Source organism: Manis javanica, chromosome 11 (genome assembly GCF_040802235.1).
Source record: "Manis javanica isolate MJ-LG chromosome 11, MJ_LKY, whole genome shotgun sequence".
Classification (NCBI taxonomy): Eukaryota; Metazoa; Chordata; class Mammalia; order Pholidota; family Manidae; genus Manis; species Manis javanica.
Window position 1 is genome coordinate 13,198,890 of NC_133166.1, and position 14,259 is coordinate 13,213,148.

The 14,259-nt window shown below is 42.4% G+C and overlaps 1 protein-coding gene across 2 annotated transcripts in view; it reads left to right on the forward strand.

Moving 5' to 3' along the window:
- The window catches only part of RAB30 (RAB30, member RAS oncogene family), an 82,281-nt gene that overhangs the window by 51,660 nt on the left and 16,362 nt on the right, over window positions 1–14,259 (forward strand). For both annotated transcript variants that reach the window (XM_037010589.2, XM_073215948.1), the window contains exons 2-3: window positions 10,667–10,767; window positions 13,814–13,897. In XM_037010589.2, coding sequence (XP_036866484.1) covers window positions 10,675–10,767; window positions 13,814–13,897 — 177 coding nt within the window. In that variant the 5' untranslated portion in view covers window positions 10,667–10,674. The remainder of the gene's footprint in view (window positions 1–10,666; window positions 10,768–13,813; window positions 13,898–14,259) is intronic.

Genomic DNA, 14,259 nt, shown 5'->3' on the forward strand with positions numbered 1-14,259 from the left:
AACTTGTAAAAAAAAAAAAAAGGGGGGGGAGCAGAACTTAAAAAACAAAAAGCCCTCTGTAATCCATCCTCCTAACTTGGCACATGTTCTTACTTTTGAAATGCCCTTGTTCACATACATGCTTATTTTTCATAGCTGTAGTCCTAACAAATGAAGCTTTGTGTATTCCTTTTATTTTACAGCCTATTGTCAACATTATTTTATATTTCTACATAGTTTTCATAATTGGCATTTCTAATGACTGCCCTGCATTCCGGGGCATTGATATTCCATACTGAACAATCCCTTGTTGGGTATTTGGAGCGTTTCCAGTTCTTTTAGAAGATGTAATGAACATTTTTGTTCATTTACCATTTTGAGTTGTTCGGTTCTTTCCTTACAGTGAATTCCCGGCAGTAAGTTCGCTGCATGAAAGGTTTGAGCTCTTTTATGGCTTTTGATTTGTACTGAGTAAGATCCTACTTTCTAGAAGAGCCAGTTGAATGGAGACGGTCACTAGCTGTGTCCATGTGTACTTGTCTCAGGTGTTCCCAGCATTGAGCCCCTGTGATATTTTAATAAAATGTATAATTTCTAAGTGTCGTGTTTATTTAAGAAAAGATATAAATATACAAAGAAGGAAATAAATTATCCATAATCCCACCACCTAGAGGCAAGCACAGCAGTTAAATGCTTCTGCCCAAGTATGTATTTCATAATGTTACATCATGTTGCCCTACAAAGGGTATAACTTCCTCTCTGTTGTTGGATAGAGGTTTTAACCCCTCTCTCCATTTTGGGGGTCTATTTTACTAATACGGGAATGAACCTTTTTGCGTGTAAATGTTCACACACATGTAAGAAATCATTCCTTAGGAAAATTCTCAGAAGCAGAATTGCTAGGTCAAAGAGTATGGGCTTTGTTAAGGCTTTTGAAAGTGAAAACTTGCTGTTGAGGAAAGTTGTGCCATTTGATCTTCATGTGGTTAGAAGTCTATAGTGGACTGGTCAGGCCATAACTAACGTGGGCCGGAGGCAAGTTGATGCGGGAGGGACACAGGTGGTACAGAGGCAGAACCCAAGCTACATTTCCAACAGAAAATCTACAGGCCTTGGCGATGGATAGCTTGTGGCATCCTGTGCATGTGTGTGTACGGTGGCAGACCATTTGAAGAAGAGTTTCTACCCTGCCTTCTGCACGGAAACTTGTCAGGATGCAGATAATTTGCAGGAGAGCACTTAGTAAACTTGAGGTGCTCTGCAGATGTAAAAGCTTATTGATAATAATAATAACTAAAAATCCCATCCAGTAGGGCTGTTTCAAGGATGAAGTGGCTGGTGTGTGTGAAGCACATTGGCTCTAGACACATGGTCATTTTCTTGAGTGGCACAGATCTGGTACAAACTTGGGAGAATCGCTGTAATTTGTTCTCATCCATCTGAGTTTCAGAGCATGTGGACTCTTGCTTCCCTTTTGCTTTTTCTCGTGCACCCAGTGAGGAAGGAATCTGTTGAGACAGCTGAAGGCAGGGTCCAGCCTGGAGTGACAACCTTCCAGCAGGGTAGGAGACACCCTGTCCTTGGAGGACCATGGGTCCCTAAGGCAGAGGGAAGTGCTTGAGCCCACTTGTAGGCTGCAGCTGTGACCTCTGGCTGCCTGGCCAGGCTGCATTGTGTGCTAAGCCTGCGGGAGGAGACCCAAGATGCTGATAAGGAGGCCCTTCCGGTCCAGCCAAACAGGCACAGGAAGGCTTCTGCTGAGGAAAGATTAGACACAGTCCCTAAGTTAAAGAACACAATGGGGAGGGTATGGGGACAAACTCCCCCCACCCCAGCTCTTTGCTCTTTGTGGGTGGTATTGTTTATTGTCAGAGTACAACAGAGGGAGCCGGCCTGCTTGTGCAGAAGACGGAAACAGCAAGTTGGGTCTGGAAAGGCCTTTTTTAGATCAGTTCAACAAACATGTTTTGCAGACAGAAGCTCCCAATCTTGGAAAGGGATTGATGAGTGGAAAGGGTATCTTTCTTTTCCCCCAGGAAACAAGTTGCCAGGGTCTCCTGGCACATCCAAGATGCTTTGTCAAGCACCTGCGCTCAAGCACTGCAGCACAAAACCGAGTTCTGTGTGGGGAGGTGGCTGAATGGGGGCCTGCGGGGATCCTGCGCAGGGGCCCTCTCTCCTCCTCTCACCTCTTTGTGGAAAACCAAATCTGTGCCCAGTGCAGTGATATTTTCTCAGTGGAAAGTGAAAGAGCACTGTTACTTCCTCAAGATAATTCAGATCTTTGCTTTGGTTAATGCTGATGAAATGCTGTTTTGTGAATTAATTTTCATTTTCCTAACATGTCTGGTATCCCAAATGTATTGTGCATTTCGAGGAAATAGAAAAATAGACAATATATACATGCAATAAAAAAGGATATATTGTCCTGCTTTTTGAAAATAATATTGTGGGGATCTCAGGCCTACTTTATTTTTATTGTTTACATGTCTTAAAAAATATCCCCAAGGGTTGCTTTTGAGCACCTTTTCCTCTTTGGATCCCTGTCAGCCTCCTCTGGTGGTTATGCCTGGTGGCCCTGCCCAGTAGGGATTTATATCTGCAGACCTTATTTGTCTTGGTGGCAGTTCTGATTTAGAGTCAGGGGACCTGTGTTTGCACTTCTGGCTCTGTTGTTATCGTGCTGCATGGCCTGAGGCAAGTGACTCTCTTGAGAGCTAGACACTACAGAGCAGTGCTGTTGCTAGTTTTCTTTTATAGCCTCATAGAGATATTTTATGCATATACAGATAAGTAATTATATGCAACCCTTTTCATACTATACACACCATATTCCACCTTGCATCTTTCTCTTAATACATCTTGCAGATGTCCACAGCAGGCTGTGTGTACATTGATGCATAGTTTCCATTATCTGTACAACCATTTCCCTGCTAATGGACTTGTAGGTTGTTTTCATATTTGTTATTACAAATATTGGTGTAGTGAATATCTACTACATGTATCTTTGTACATGTGCATCCTATAAGTGTGGAATAGATTCCTAGAAGTGCAATGGCTGGGTCAGAGGGTTTGTCACAGCCTTTTTAAATTTTAAATCAATATTGTTCTCCACAGAGGTTGCACTGATTTACCTCCCACCAGCAGTATACCAGGGCCCCATTTCTCCATTCTCTTGCCAGGACAGAGTGAATGTCCTCTGATTATAAAGTCATTATAGTTTTCATTATAAATGATAACTTATGTTTAAAATTATCATTTATAATTATAAATTCATTAGAATTTGAATTTACTCTTTTGGGTAAGGCTGATAATTTTAGAAAATATGAGTCCTATCTTTATCTCCTTTCTTGTAAACTGCTATGTCCTTTGCCCATTTTTTTCTCTTGGATTATTCACTTTTTCTGATTGATTTTTTAGGAACTCTTTATATATTTAAGGAAATTAGCCCTTAATTATATGTATTTCAGATATTTTAATCAGTTCATCTTTTATTGTTTTGCCAGGCAGAATTTAAAGATGTTTAATTGGTCAAATCAGTCAATCTCTTACTTTTATGGCCTTGATTTTGAAGAATGCTTAGAAAGCCTTCCCACTTTAAGGTTTTATATATTTTATGCTTTCTTCTAGTGTTTTCATGTTTTCGATTTTTTAAAATCCAAATCTTTAATCCTTCTGGAATTTATTTTAGTACAGGGACTAAGACAAAGTTCCAACTTAATTTTTCCCCAGAAAGACTGAATTTTGAATCCTGGCATTTTTACTCATTAACTGTGTAATTTTGAACGTATTAATTAACCTCTCTGAGCCTCAATTTCTTTATATAATGGAACTAATAATGAGGCTGTTGAAAAGTTTAAATAAGATTATATATGCAAAACATTTAACAGTTTCTGGCACATATTAAGTGTTCAAATCATGATCTAAATACCCAGGAACCTGGGAAAACAGTGGGTGTTCCAGGAAAGTGGAGAAATTCTAGGTAGCTAGGATATAGAGGTTGCCTTGAAATGCACTAGTGTGTGACTTAGCGGAGTCACTTCATTACCTAAATCCTCAAGTTTCCTCACCTGCATAATGAATGATAAGAACCAGCTCTTGAGATTGTTGGCAGGTCCCGAATAGATCACATCTGTGAAAGCATTTTAGAAACTGTACAGGGCCATATAAAAATGCTGCAGATTATGGTCTGGGTCTGACTAAGGAGCGGCCACGGCACAGGTGGGTGTTTGACATCCCTGGCCAAGGAGAGTAATTAACTTGCAGTGATGGAAATTAGCAGCTGATGTAAAGCAAGTGAGCTTGCAGCAGTTGATTATGGTAATGGTTAGTAACTGCCTTCTAGTAATTAAGCAGTAATGAGCTTCCTGAGACAGAACCTTGTTAGAGTGAAAGACAGATCAAACCCTTCAATTCAGTGTATATATCTCGCACACACAGCAGTGGGATATGCAGACATGTCTTATCGAAGCATGTTCCTGTCCTTAAGGACAGTCTTGGCAATAAGACATGTAAGCACACCCCCATCCACCAGACAAGTGCACATGTGATGTACTTGGCGGAAGGTCCACAGTGGTCTGGGATTGTCCAGGAGGGAGACCTACCTGCAGAGCTCCGCATGCCGGTCTGAACCCAGGCCCTAGAGTCTAAACCAGCTCAGTAATGCCTCCTTAAGTTTTTACTTGTGGCCTTTTTTATTCCTCTGCTTGGATATTTTGGAGTCATTAGGCATATCTTTTATTTCATGCCCTGGTGATCTCCCTCTACAGCTTCTAGGTAGCACAGTATTGTGTTTAGGTCTCTGTTTCTCGTAGACCTGACTACTCAAATTTTCCCCGGATGGGGTTGCCACATAAAATATATTTTCTGATGCCCAATTAAATTTGAGTTTCGAATAAACAACTAACAATTTTTTTTTGTAAAAATGTGTCCCATGCAATATTTGTGCTATACTTACTTATTTAAAAAATTATTCATATGTCCCATGCAGTATTTGGAAGAAACTTACATTAAAAGTTATTTATTGCTTTCTGAAATTGAAATTTACTTGGATGCCCTTTTCCTTCTTCCCTCCTTCCTTCCTGCCCCCTTTCCTTTCTCTTCTTTTCTGTTTTCTTGTTTAGCAGCCTTATCTAGGCAGCCCTGATTTCAAATGCTGTAAAACAACATTTGTTACCCTGATGCTTCATGGAGCCCTAGTAATAGGGGATGTTAAAAGGTGTTATATGAGAAAAGAATTCTCAGCTAAAATCATGTTTTGTAAGTCCTGAATTAAGCAAAGTTAGCATGTTTTCTTTGTTATGGGAATTTTTAGAACCTTTTAAATCTCCAAGATTGGATTATAGCACTTGGTATTTCCTAAAGTTATTTCGCTGTGCAACTATCTTCCCACTCCTCTTCCCGAGTATTTATAATCATAGGAGCAAATGTTGAATGAATGTTGAGGGTCTTTAGTAGGCAGTTCTGTTTATAGACTACGAGTTCTGATTTTGGATTTTGGGAAGTTCCACTGCACAGAAAACAAGAACACTTGTATAATATTTTGATTCTGTTTTAAAAAGCCATAAGCTTATAAAATATACAAATAGACATGAGTATATGTAAACAACAAACCTAGAAGGATATATACCAAAATGTTAAGTATACTTAGCCCCAAGAGGCAGTGTATGTAGAAAAAGAGATTATAGGTGATTTTCTCTTCCTTTTCGTTTGACTGTATTTCTGCAGTCGGTATTTCTGACTCTTGTCATAAGGGTTAAAAAATTGGTTATTATATATTTTAAAGGGCCACTTTTCCACTTACCAGCTTATTTTCCTCTCAAGCAACTCAGTGATACAGGCTCTATTATCCGCATTTGCAGGCGAGGAAACTACGTAACTCTTTAGCGACCCAGGGCTCTTGATTTCATTACCCAGGCTGCCTCTTCAGGGTAAGACTGGCAGCACACACTGTCCTGGGAAGGGGCTGTGGTGCCTGTTCACCCAGCCTCCTTGGTTTTCAGGCCAAGGTGAGACGCTGAAAGGGAGAAGGGCCTGAGTGAGACACATGCTTTTTGAACAAGGACAAGTCCCCCAAATATTTTCTTGAGCAGGGCTGAGGGTGGAGATCTGGCCTCTGTTCACCAGCAGCCTTGACTTTATCTGCTACAATGAGCCCGAAAGGTCAGAGGAAAAAATGTACTGATGTGCAACAGTACATACAGTGTTTTTTTAAAGGTCACTTTGATAAATGGTTTGTGTCGCCAAAATCCCATCGCTTACAATTTTTTCTTTTTAATATTTTCATAGTATATCTTGTTTCGTGTATCTTCTTTAAACTCGTTTTTTTCTTTTTCTCATCTACTTTTCCTTTTTTGGCTCTTATCCATATATCCATTTATTTGGAGCAATTGTGGTGATTTTGATATTTGATGTTTTGCTGGTTCACCTGAGTAGAGTACCTGGTTATATCCCTGTGCCCATACTCGGTTTCATTGATGAATGATGACTGCCTTACAGAGGTGGTCTGTGGAGAAGAGTCTGGGTCCAGCCCATAAAAGAGACCTGGCCTTGGCGGGCACAGTGAGGAGCAGTGCTTGTATGACCTGGGGTCAGTGTGGCCCTAGCACTGTGGGTATGCTGCTTTGAGAGGAGGGAGAGTCTAGAACACTGCAGTGCAAAGGGGCTGGAGCTCCACTCACCTGAGCCTCCAGGCCCCATGACAGGTCTAGCAACGCAGTCAGCCACAAGGTGGAAGCAGTTGCATCCTATTTCAGAAGGAGCCAGGCTTTGGAATTGGAATCAGGGAGGACCTGGTTTTCAATCCCAGGCCTAAGACTGACTAGCTCTGTGACTTCAGAATAACCTCTCTGTGCCTCAGTTTCCTCTTCTGTAAGCTAGAATTGATGATAATGGTACCTACCTCATGGGGTGTGGTGAGGTTAAATTAATGAATACATGGAGAGGAGTACCTGGTTGGCTCAGTAAGCACTGAGTAAGTGTCAGCTATTATTATTATTAACAATAATAGAATAGCATATCTTTTGACATATTTGCTCCCCAGACAAGGTAACTTTTGTGGTCAGTTTAGGGGTGGGTGTAGCTAACTGCTTCTGAATAGGCTTCTCCTGGGATGCTGTCCCTTCACATGGAGACTGTTACTAAGCAGGAGGGCTTCCTCAGAGCCTAGTGTCCAGAGAATACAGAGGGCTTTTCATCCAGCAATGTGTTTTCTATTAGAAGCAGGACAGTAACCACAGCAAGTAACCAGGAGTTTACAGCCCAGCCTTAGCCACAGGCAGCCTGCATATTTAAAGAGACCAAACACTTTTTTCCCAGAGGTTTATTAAAAAAAAAATTGAACATGAAAGCAATTTCTTTTAGCAGGGGGAAGGGCTTTCATCTGTACTCCACGGCACACCCAGCCGGTGACTACACAAGGCTTGACTCGGCCAAGGAGCCCTTCACCTTCTTTTCCTGAAGGCGCCTGATGTGCGCTGGTCACCATCATGTGAGAGCTCTTTCTCCGGTCTTTTTTTGGGGACATTCTCTGGGTTCTCTTTGTTTCTTGGACCTCTCCCAAAGATGGAGAACTAAATCTGTGGCAAACGATCTAAGCAGAGGAAAAGAAAGCAGCCCAGTCTTGTGTTCCCTGTTTATTGGCTTATGCAAGCAGAGGGCAGTGGCCCGTACATGGCCCACAGAGCCTCACATTGTCCTGCTCTCCTTGTGCCTAGCCCTGAGTTTTCTTTTCTTTTCACTTTTAACAGCTTTATTGAATTTTAATTAATACCATGTCCCTGAGTTTTCATCTGGAGTCTGACCTCAATTCTTGTTTAAACTATTGTAGTATAGTCTGGACTTGAAGCCAGACAGAAAGAGAAAAAGGAAATCAGGTTTATTGAGTGCTTGCCCGTCATCATTCAATTCATCAGAGCTTTCTTGAGCTCCTACTATGAGCCAGGCATCGTGAAAGGCACTCCAGGGTCGTGCTTCAAGGACACGGGAGCTGGACCAGGCTGTCTGGTTTTGAATTGCAGCTCCACCAGTTAAGTGCGACCCCCTGTTAAGTGGGACCTTAATGACTTCTTATTTAACTTATCCTATGCCTCAGTATCCCCCTCTGCCAAATAAGGATGCTGATAGTGTCCACGTGATAAGAGTGTTGTGAGGATTAAATGAACTAATTATATAGAATGAGATAATGACAATAATGATAATGGGAAAGGGTTGGAATCAGGACTCAACCAGACAGTTCATTGCTCTCATGTGGCTCACAGCTGTGTGTGCATGTGTGTAGGGTGGAGGTGCTGAGGGATGGACTTGGAGTTTGAGATGTAAATAATTAAGTGCAGCGAAGCAGGGTGCCTCTCACTGTAGGACCTAGGAGGGAATTGGGAGTGTGTAGTAGGGAGGCCCAGACTGCCTCACAGGTCAGAGAAGCATAACAGAGAGGTGATATTTAAGCGACACTGGAAGGGGGAATGAAAGTTAGCGGGGCCGGGGGTGCGTGGGCAGGTTGTGTTCTGGGCAGAAGGAATGGTATATGGGAAAATCCAAAGAGAAAGCACTGCTGTGGTATTCAGAGAGCAGAAGAAATCCAGTGAGGCTGGAGTTCGTGGGTAAGCAGAGTGGTGAGAGACAGGGCTGGCAAAGAAAGCGGAAACCAGACCATGGAAGATGGTGTTATATTGAGGAGTTTTGGGTGACTAAGAGCCAGGTCCTTGGGGGTTTCCGTCAATTCCTTCAAGCATCACAACACTGGGATATAGGTGTTACTAGCCCCATTTTGTTGATCGGAAAGTTGAGGCTCTAAAAAATCATCACTTACCCAAAGGCACAAGCTTAGAAGACTGTAGAGTCAGGATTTGAACCTAGGTCTCTCTGTCTCCAAAGCTAGAGTGTTTGATAACACTGTATGCCTTCTGAACTTGAAGTCTGGCTGTTAGCTTTATAACTTTGGGCTATCCTCAGTTTACTCATCTGCAAAATAGGTAGCATATTACTAAATACCAGCCTCACAGACTTGTAAAAACAAATGGAAATTTACATAAACTGCCAAATGTAGTGCCTAGCATATAGTGAGTTCAGCCACTGCTTATGGACTCAGATTCTTGAAAGAAAACTGCTTTTCCTTTATGGTCTCAGTGAACTGAGACAGAACCCCATGACCCACCTGCATATTTGGTTGGTCACGTCAGTTGTCTTTCAAAGGATCAGTTGAAATCCACAGCTGAATAGAAATCACCTTTGCTCACAGGGACTGTGCTCTCCAAGCGACCTGACAGGTGTTGGTGCAGTTCCTCGCTCTCTCCCCCCACCCCCCGCAGCCCTGCAGCCTCCCGAGCTTCTGTTAGGCCCCTGGGAGAGACCCTGAGGCTTCTCTAGCTCTCCCCTCACCCTTTCCCTTGCGGGCTTGCCGAGCAGCCTTCTGCTCTCCCGCCAGAGTCCGCTGGGCTTGTTCTGCCTGCACCTTATGAAATGAACTCTGCTGCTGCTTTGAATTATATTTAACTTGGCTGTTGTTTAACTTTTCTCATGTTAGTCTCAAGGGCAGAGGCTGTCTTATCTCTGCATTTCCTACTGTGTTAGCACAGTACTATAGCAGGTACTTAATAGATAATAATTGTTTTCACCAGGATAAATAAAGCTTTTGGGTACCAAGGCTCTTTTGTGTAGGGTTGTTTTTTTTTAATCTTTACAACAGTCCTCTGAAGTAGAGCATATAACATTCTTTTTAGCACAGTTAGAGAAACTAAAGCCTACTCTTAAGCAGTAGGCCAGGAATTAATTCTTCAAATCGATAGAATAGACATTTATGAAGTCCAACTGTCCCATAGGCTAAGGAAATAAAGCTGAAAGATGTAATCCCTTCCCTCAAGAGTGAGGGAGACATTTGAACAAATAATTGTATACAGCAAGTGGAGTTTTAGGACAGAGAAATGATGAAAGTATTTAACTTTATTTGGAGACCAGCAGAATTTTCAGAAAGATATGCTTGCTTTGGGCCTTAAAGGATTGACTTCATGGCACAGAAGGGTGGAATGGAGGGCATCCAGGCAGAGGAAGTGACGTATGCCACAGGCCGTGGGACTGAGAAGACAGGCACTCCTGGGGGAACTGCAGCATCAGCTCGGCCGGCAGGGCGTGTATAGCAGCGGAGTGGGGTGGGGGGAAGATGACGATAGCTCCCACTGGCAAGACCCCCTCCCCCAGGACGTGCAGGAGACCGAGTCTTTCCTTCCCCTTTGGTCTCCCAGCCCCTCATCTTCTTCCCAGAGGCACACACAGGCAGGCCTGAACTTCCTTCAAGCTTTGGATGGGCTTTCCTTTGTCCCTGCTTCCTTGGGCTCCCTTACCACCCAGCTTATCTGCACAGATGGGTAGTCTCCTTTCCATGCTAAAGGAAAACATTTTATCCCATGAGTGACCTGTGACCTGATGACTTGGAAGAATAAAGGTTACGAGGTCAAAGGACATCTGTGTCATTTGCTCTCTGTGTCATGAGGTGACTGGGAAGGAATAAAGTCCACCTGTGACCAAACACCTGTGTTCCTCCTGCCAGCAGGGTAACCGGAGGGGAGCTTTAAATTGCTCTCCGAATGAGTCAGATCCATTGTTCCTGAGGATATGGGGCTGGCACAGCGTGAGCTCTGTGGGCAAGTCTGACCAGGCCCCATCTCACTCTTGCCTGTGTTTGCCTTTGCAGCTGTGTAAATGAGTATGGAAGATTATGATTTCCTGTTTAAAATTGTTTTAATTGGCAATGCCGGCGTGGGGAAGACGTGCCTAGTTCGACGATTCACTCAGGTAAGAGAACTTGAAGTACCAGGTTGGGTTTGTCAGTCCAGCCTGTGGGGTTAGGGGACCCTAATGAGAAGGGTAACTGGTCCCAGGGCCAGCCCCTTGGCCGCCAGTTCTTAACATGCCCTTGGAAAGAGCACCAGCTTTATAGCCTGGCGTTTTTAAACCATCTCAAGGGAGTGCGATTCTGGGGGTCACCGCCAGCCCTCCCGTTGCTTCCTTTAATAAAAGAGGCAAGTGGTTTTGCCTTCAGTGTCAAGTATCAAAAATAGATTATTTAAATAAAAAATAGATTATTAGTCATTAATAACCTCAAGATGGAAAGAAATGAATCTGGACATCAGACTAAACCTAAATATTCATTTTTTTGAAAACCCAAGTACAAATTAAACCAATCAAACTCCTTGCCTGTGCCCTCTCACATCCTCCTATGAAACTGAGTAAATCATTTTGGTTTAGAACCGGATAGGTTGATTTTTCAAAATTTAATAAATGGGAATGAAATGAGAACAGTGAAGGACTATTTGAGCTAAATTAAATATTCTCTTTGGGTTGAGACCTTATCATTTGATCTAAGTACAAGCTCCCTTTTGGTTTCCCTTTTGAGAATTACTGCCAGAGATTGTATGCCTATTTTTATACAGAAACAAGCGAGACATCACTTTGAAGTTGAGGATCTTTTGGGTTTTCCCTGGAAAAATATGCATGGCATCCTTTCCAGGACTAGCATGCACACATCTTGCATTTTCATAAAGTGCTAGTTGGGGAAGCTGAGACCGGCTTTCCCAGCTAGCACACAGGACATCGTGGTCCCCTAGACAGCGTACTGGTTCCGGTGCTGCGGCTCAGGTCCTAGTCCCAGCTCTGCCTGTGGCTCGTCCTGGGAGCCTGCCGGAGACATGTAAGGAGCCTGGGGGTCTCCAAGCTCAGCTCAGATAGTCCCTGGCTCTGTGGAAAGCTGGAGAAGCAGATTGGGTGACAGAAACAGCTTTTGAGCAGAGAGTCACCTTGGGAAATGCCAGGGTTTTTCCCATGATAAATGAACACAGAATAGAACTCATACTTTTTACTAATGGCCTGGTGAAATCCAAAGTAACAAGTTAACAGACACCTGGGCTTAGTCAACCATGTGCTATTGTATTGGAAACTGCAACTTGTTTTACTTCCATTTAACATTAGTAATCTTTCCTGCTTTTGGCAGGAGGACAAGACTGCAGAGATGGAAAGAAGTTTGAAGTCCCTTCATCAAAAGTTCCCTTGACCTGTCATTATTACTGAAAGGTCGCTTTGAGATTATTCAGCCCACTCCTCTCATCTTACAGATGAAAAACTCAACGTCTAGAAGGACAAAATGACTTCTTAGCATCTCACATATTAGTGTCAAAGCTAGGATTAGAACCCAGGTTTCCTGGTTCCCAGCCTGATCATTTTTATTTTATGCATGTTCTAACCTCTGAGACCAAAGGAATCTGGTTTTGCTCTTTAAAATCATATAAACTTTAAAAATTCTTCCATTTTTGAATAGTGATTTATACCATTAAGCACACTACCTTTTTTCTTTCTGTTCACTTTTTACCCCTCCCAGCCCCCAACCCCCCAACTCCCATTAAAATTCATATTTCATAGACAGGGTTATGCTTGTTTTTGTTATTTAGTAGAGAGTTAAAATAAGTTGGATTCAGCTCTTTTGAGGCATGAGGAATTGGGGAACAAAATGATGGGGGAGACATTGGGAAGGATTTGTTTTATTTTTTTGGCATTTGTTAGACTGCAAAACAGCTGGAGCTATAAACTTAAGCTTGGCAGCTTTGTGTTTGAGCCAAACCAAAATAGATGAAAATTGATTCAATATTTGTAAGAAAAGTTATGAATGTTTATATTTACATCTTTTGCAGACATTCAATGGAACATTTTCTGTTGGTTTGAAGCTCAGTCTTTTGAGTCCAAACTTTAAAAGAACTCTCTTGTTAGGGAATGGACTTAATTAAAGATGCCCCAATCTTAGCTGCCAAAGCCAAGAAAATCCATTTTTCTTCAATTTCTGGAAATTCTGAAGTATAAGTGAAGAGAGAAGAGAAACTAGGTGAAAGTTCTTCCTTAATAGAATTCCTTCCTACCTCCAACTCCCTCCCTAAGATTACAGGAAATGTTACATAATAGTACATAGCATTATACATGTAATTTTGCTAAAATCGTATCATTCTAACTCAGCTTCCGGTTTGAGATAAATATTTTGTTTTGTTTTGTTTGAAATACTTCCATCAGCCTCATACTCATTGAATTTAAGGCCCAGAGAGGGGGATTTGTTTGCCTGAGGTCACACAGAGGTCCTAAGTCTGCTGTCCCCTGGTTTAGTGCTGTATCTACCGTACTTTGTCCCGGAATGATTTTATTCTCTTTGATCATCTTCCCCATATCACTGGCCCTGACCTCACATAATTATATGGGTATGGGACATTTCACTAAGGGAAATAAGTATCACCCTTGGGGCAGGGAGAAATCCAAAGGCTTCCCTGTCTCGTTCACATTTCTCATACTGAGCGCTTGTTTGCTTTTTCATGTTGATTGTCTACTCTCTAGCAATTCATGCCCTGGACTGATAACTAGTTAAAAGCTTCCTTGATTTTATCCATTTTACAGCACCTGTTCCTTGTGTCTCCACCCTGACAATCCTGATCTATCCCTGTGGCTCCATTCTTCTCAGTCTTATCCTTGTGTCTGATTTCTCTGTTTCATTCTTTGGAATCAGATCCCCCACCCTTTCCTAATTCTCTCCCTTAACGCTTTCTATCTTGCTCCCCCTTTCTTTGGCCCCCTTTCTTTCTTCTTTCAGCTCTTCTCTCTCCCTCTTCCTCTGTCTTTTCTCCTCCCCTCAAAGCATATGCACAAAGTTCAGTTAAACAGGGCTCCCGTGACACTGTAGGGATGTTTCTTTTTTACCAAGTAACTCAGCCAAAGGAAGGGCTGCTGATGGCAAGTGACGGGGGGCATAGGGGATTTCATTTAATTGAAAGATTTGCTTAATTGTCATTTTCTGTTATTTCTTCTGTAGGGTCTTTTCCCCCCAGGTCAAGGAGCCACAATTGGAGTTGATTTTATGATTAAGACAGTGGAGATTAATGGTGAGAAAGTAAAGGTAAGATGCTAAGTCTCCAATAAGGCTTTCATTGTGCTATGTGGGAGGAAGTGGTGTTTTCATAACATTTATTAAATCTCCTAATTGGAACTCACATTGAAAATAATATACTCAGCCATGGCAGCTTATTTCCAGAGTTCTTCTATTCCCTTCATGGAGGCAGGAAGGGTTGCAGATGCTCTGTTTACAGATGGGTAGACAGAGAGAGGAGGGCTAAGGCAAGCTGGTCCCATCTCCTGTCCCATCAGAGATGTAAAAGAAGGAAGACATTTCTAGCTGATATCTCCTGAGTCGGGCCAGTACACAGTGCTAGCAGCCCCATGAAGGAGCTTATTGATACCTGCCTACACTTGCTATGGGTC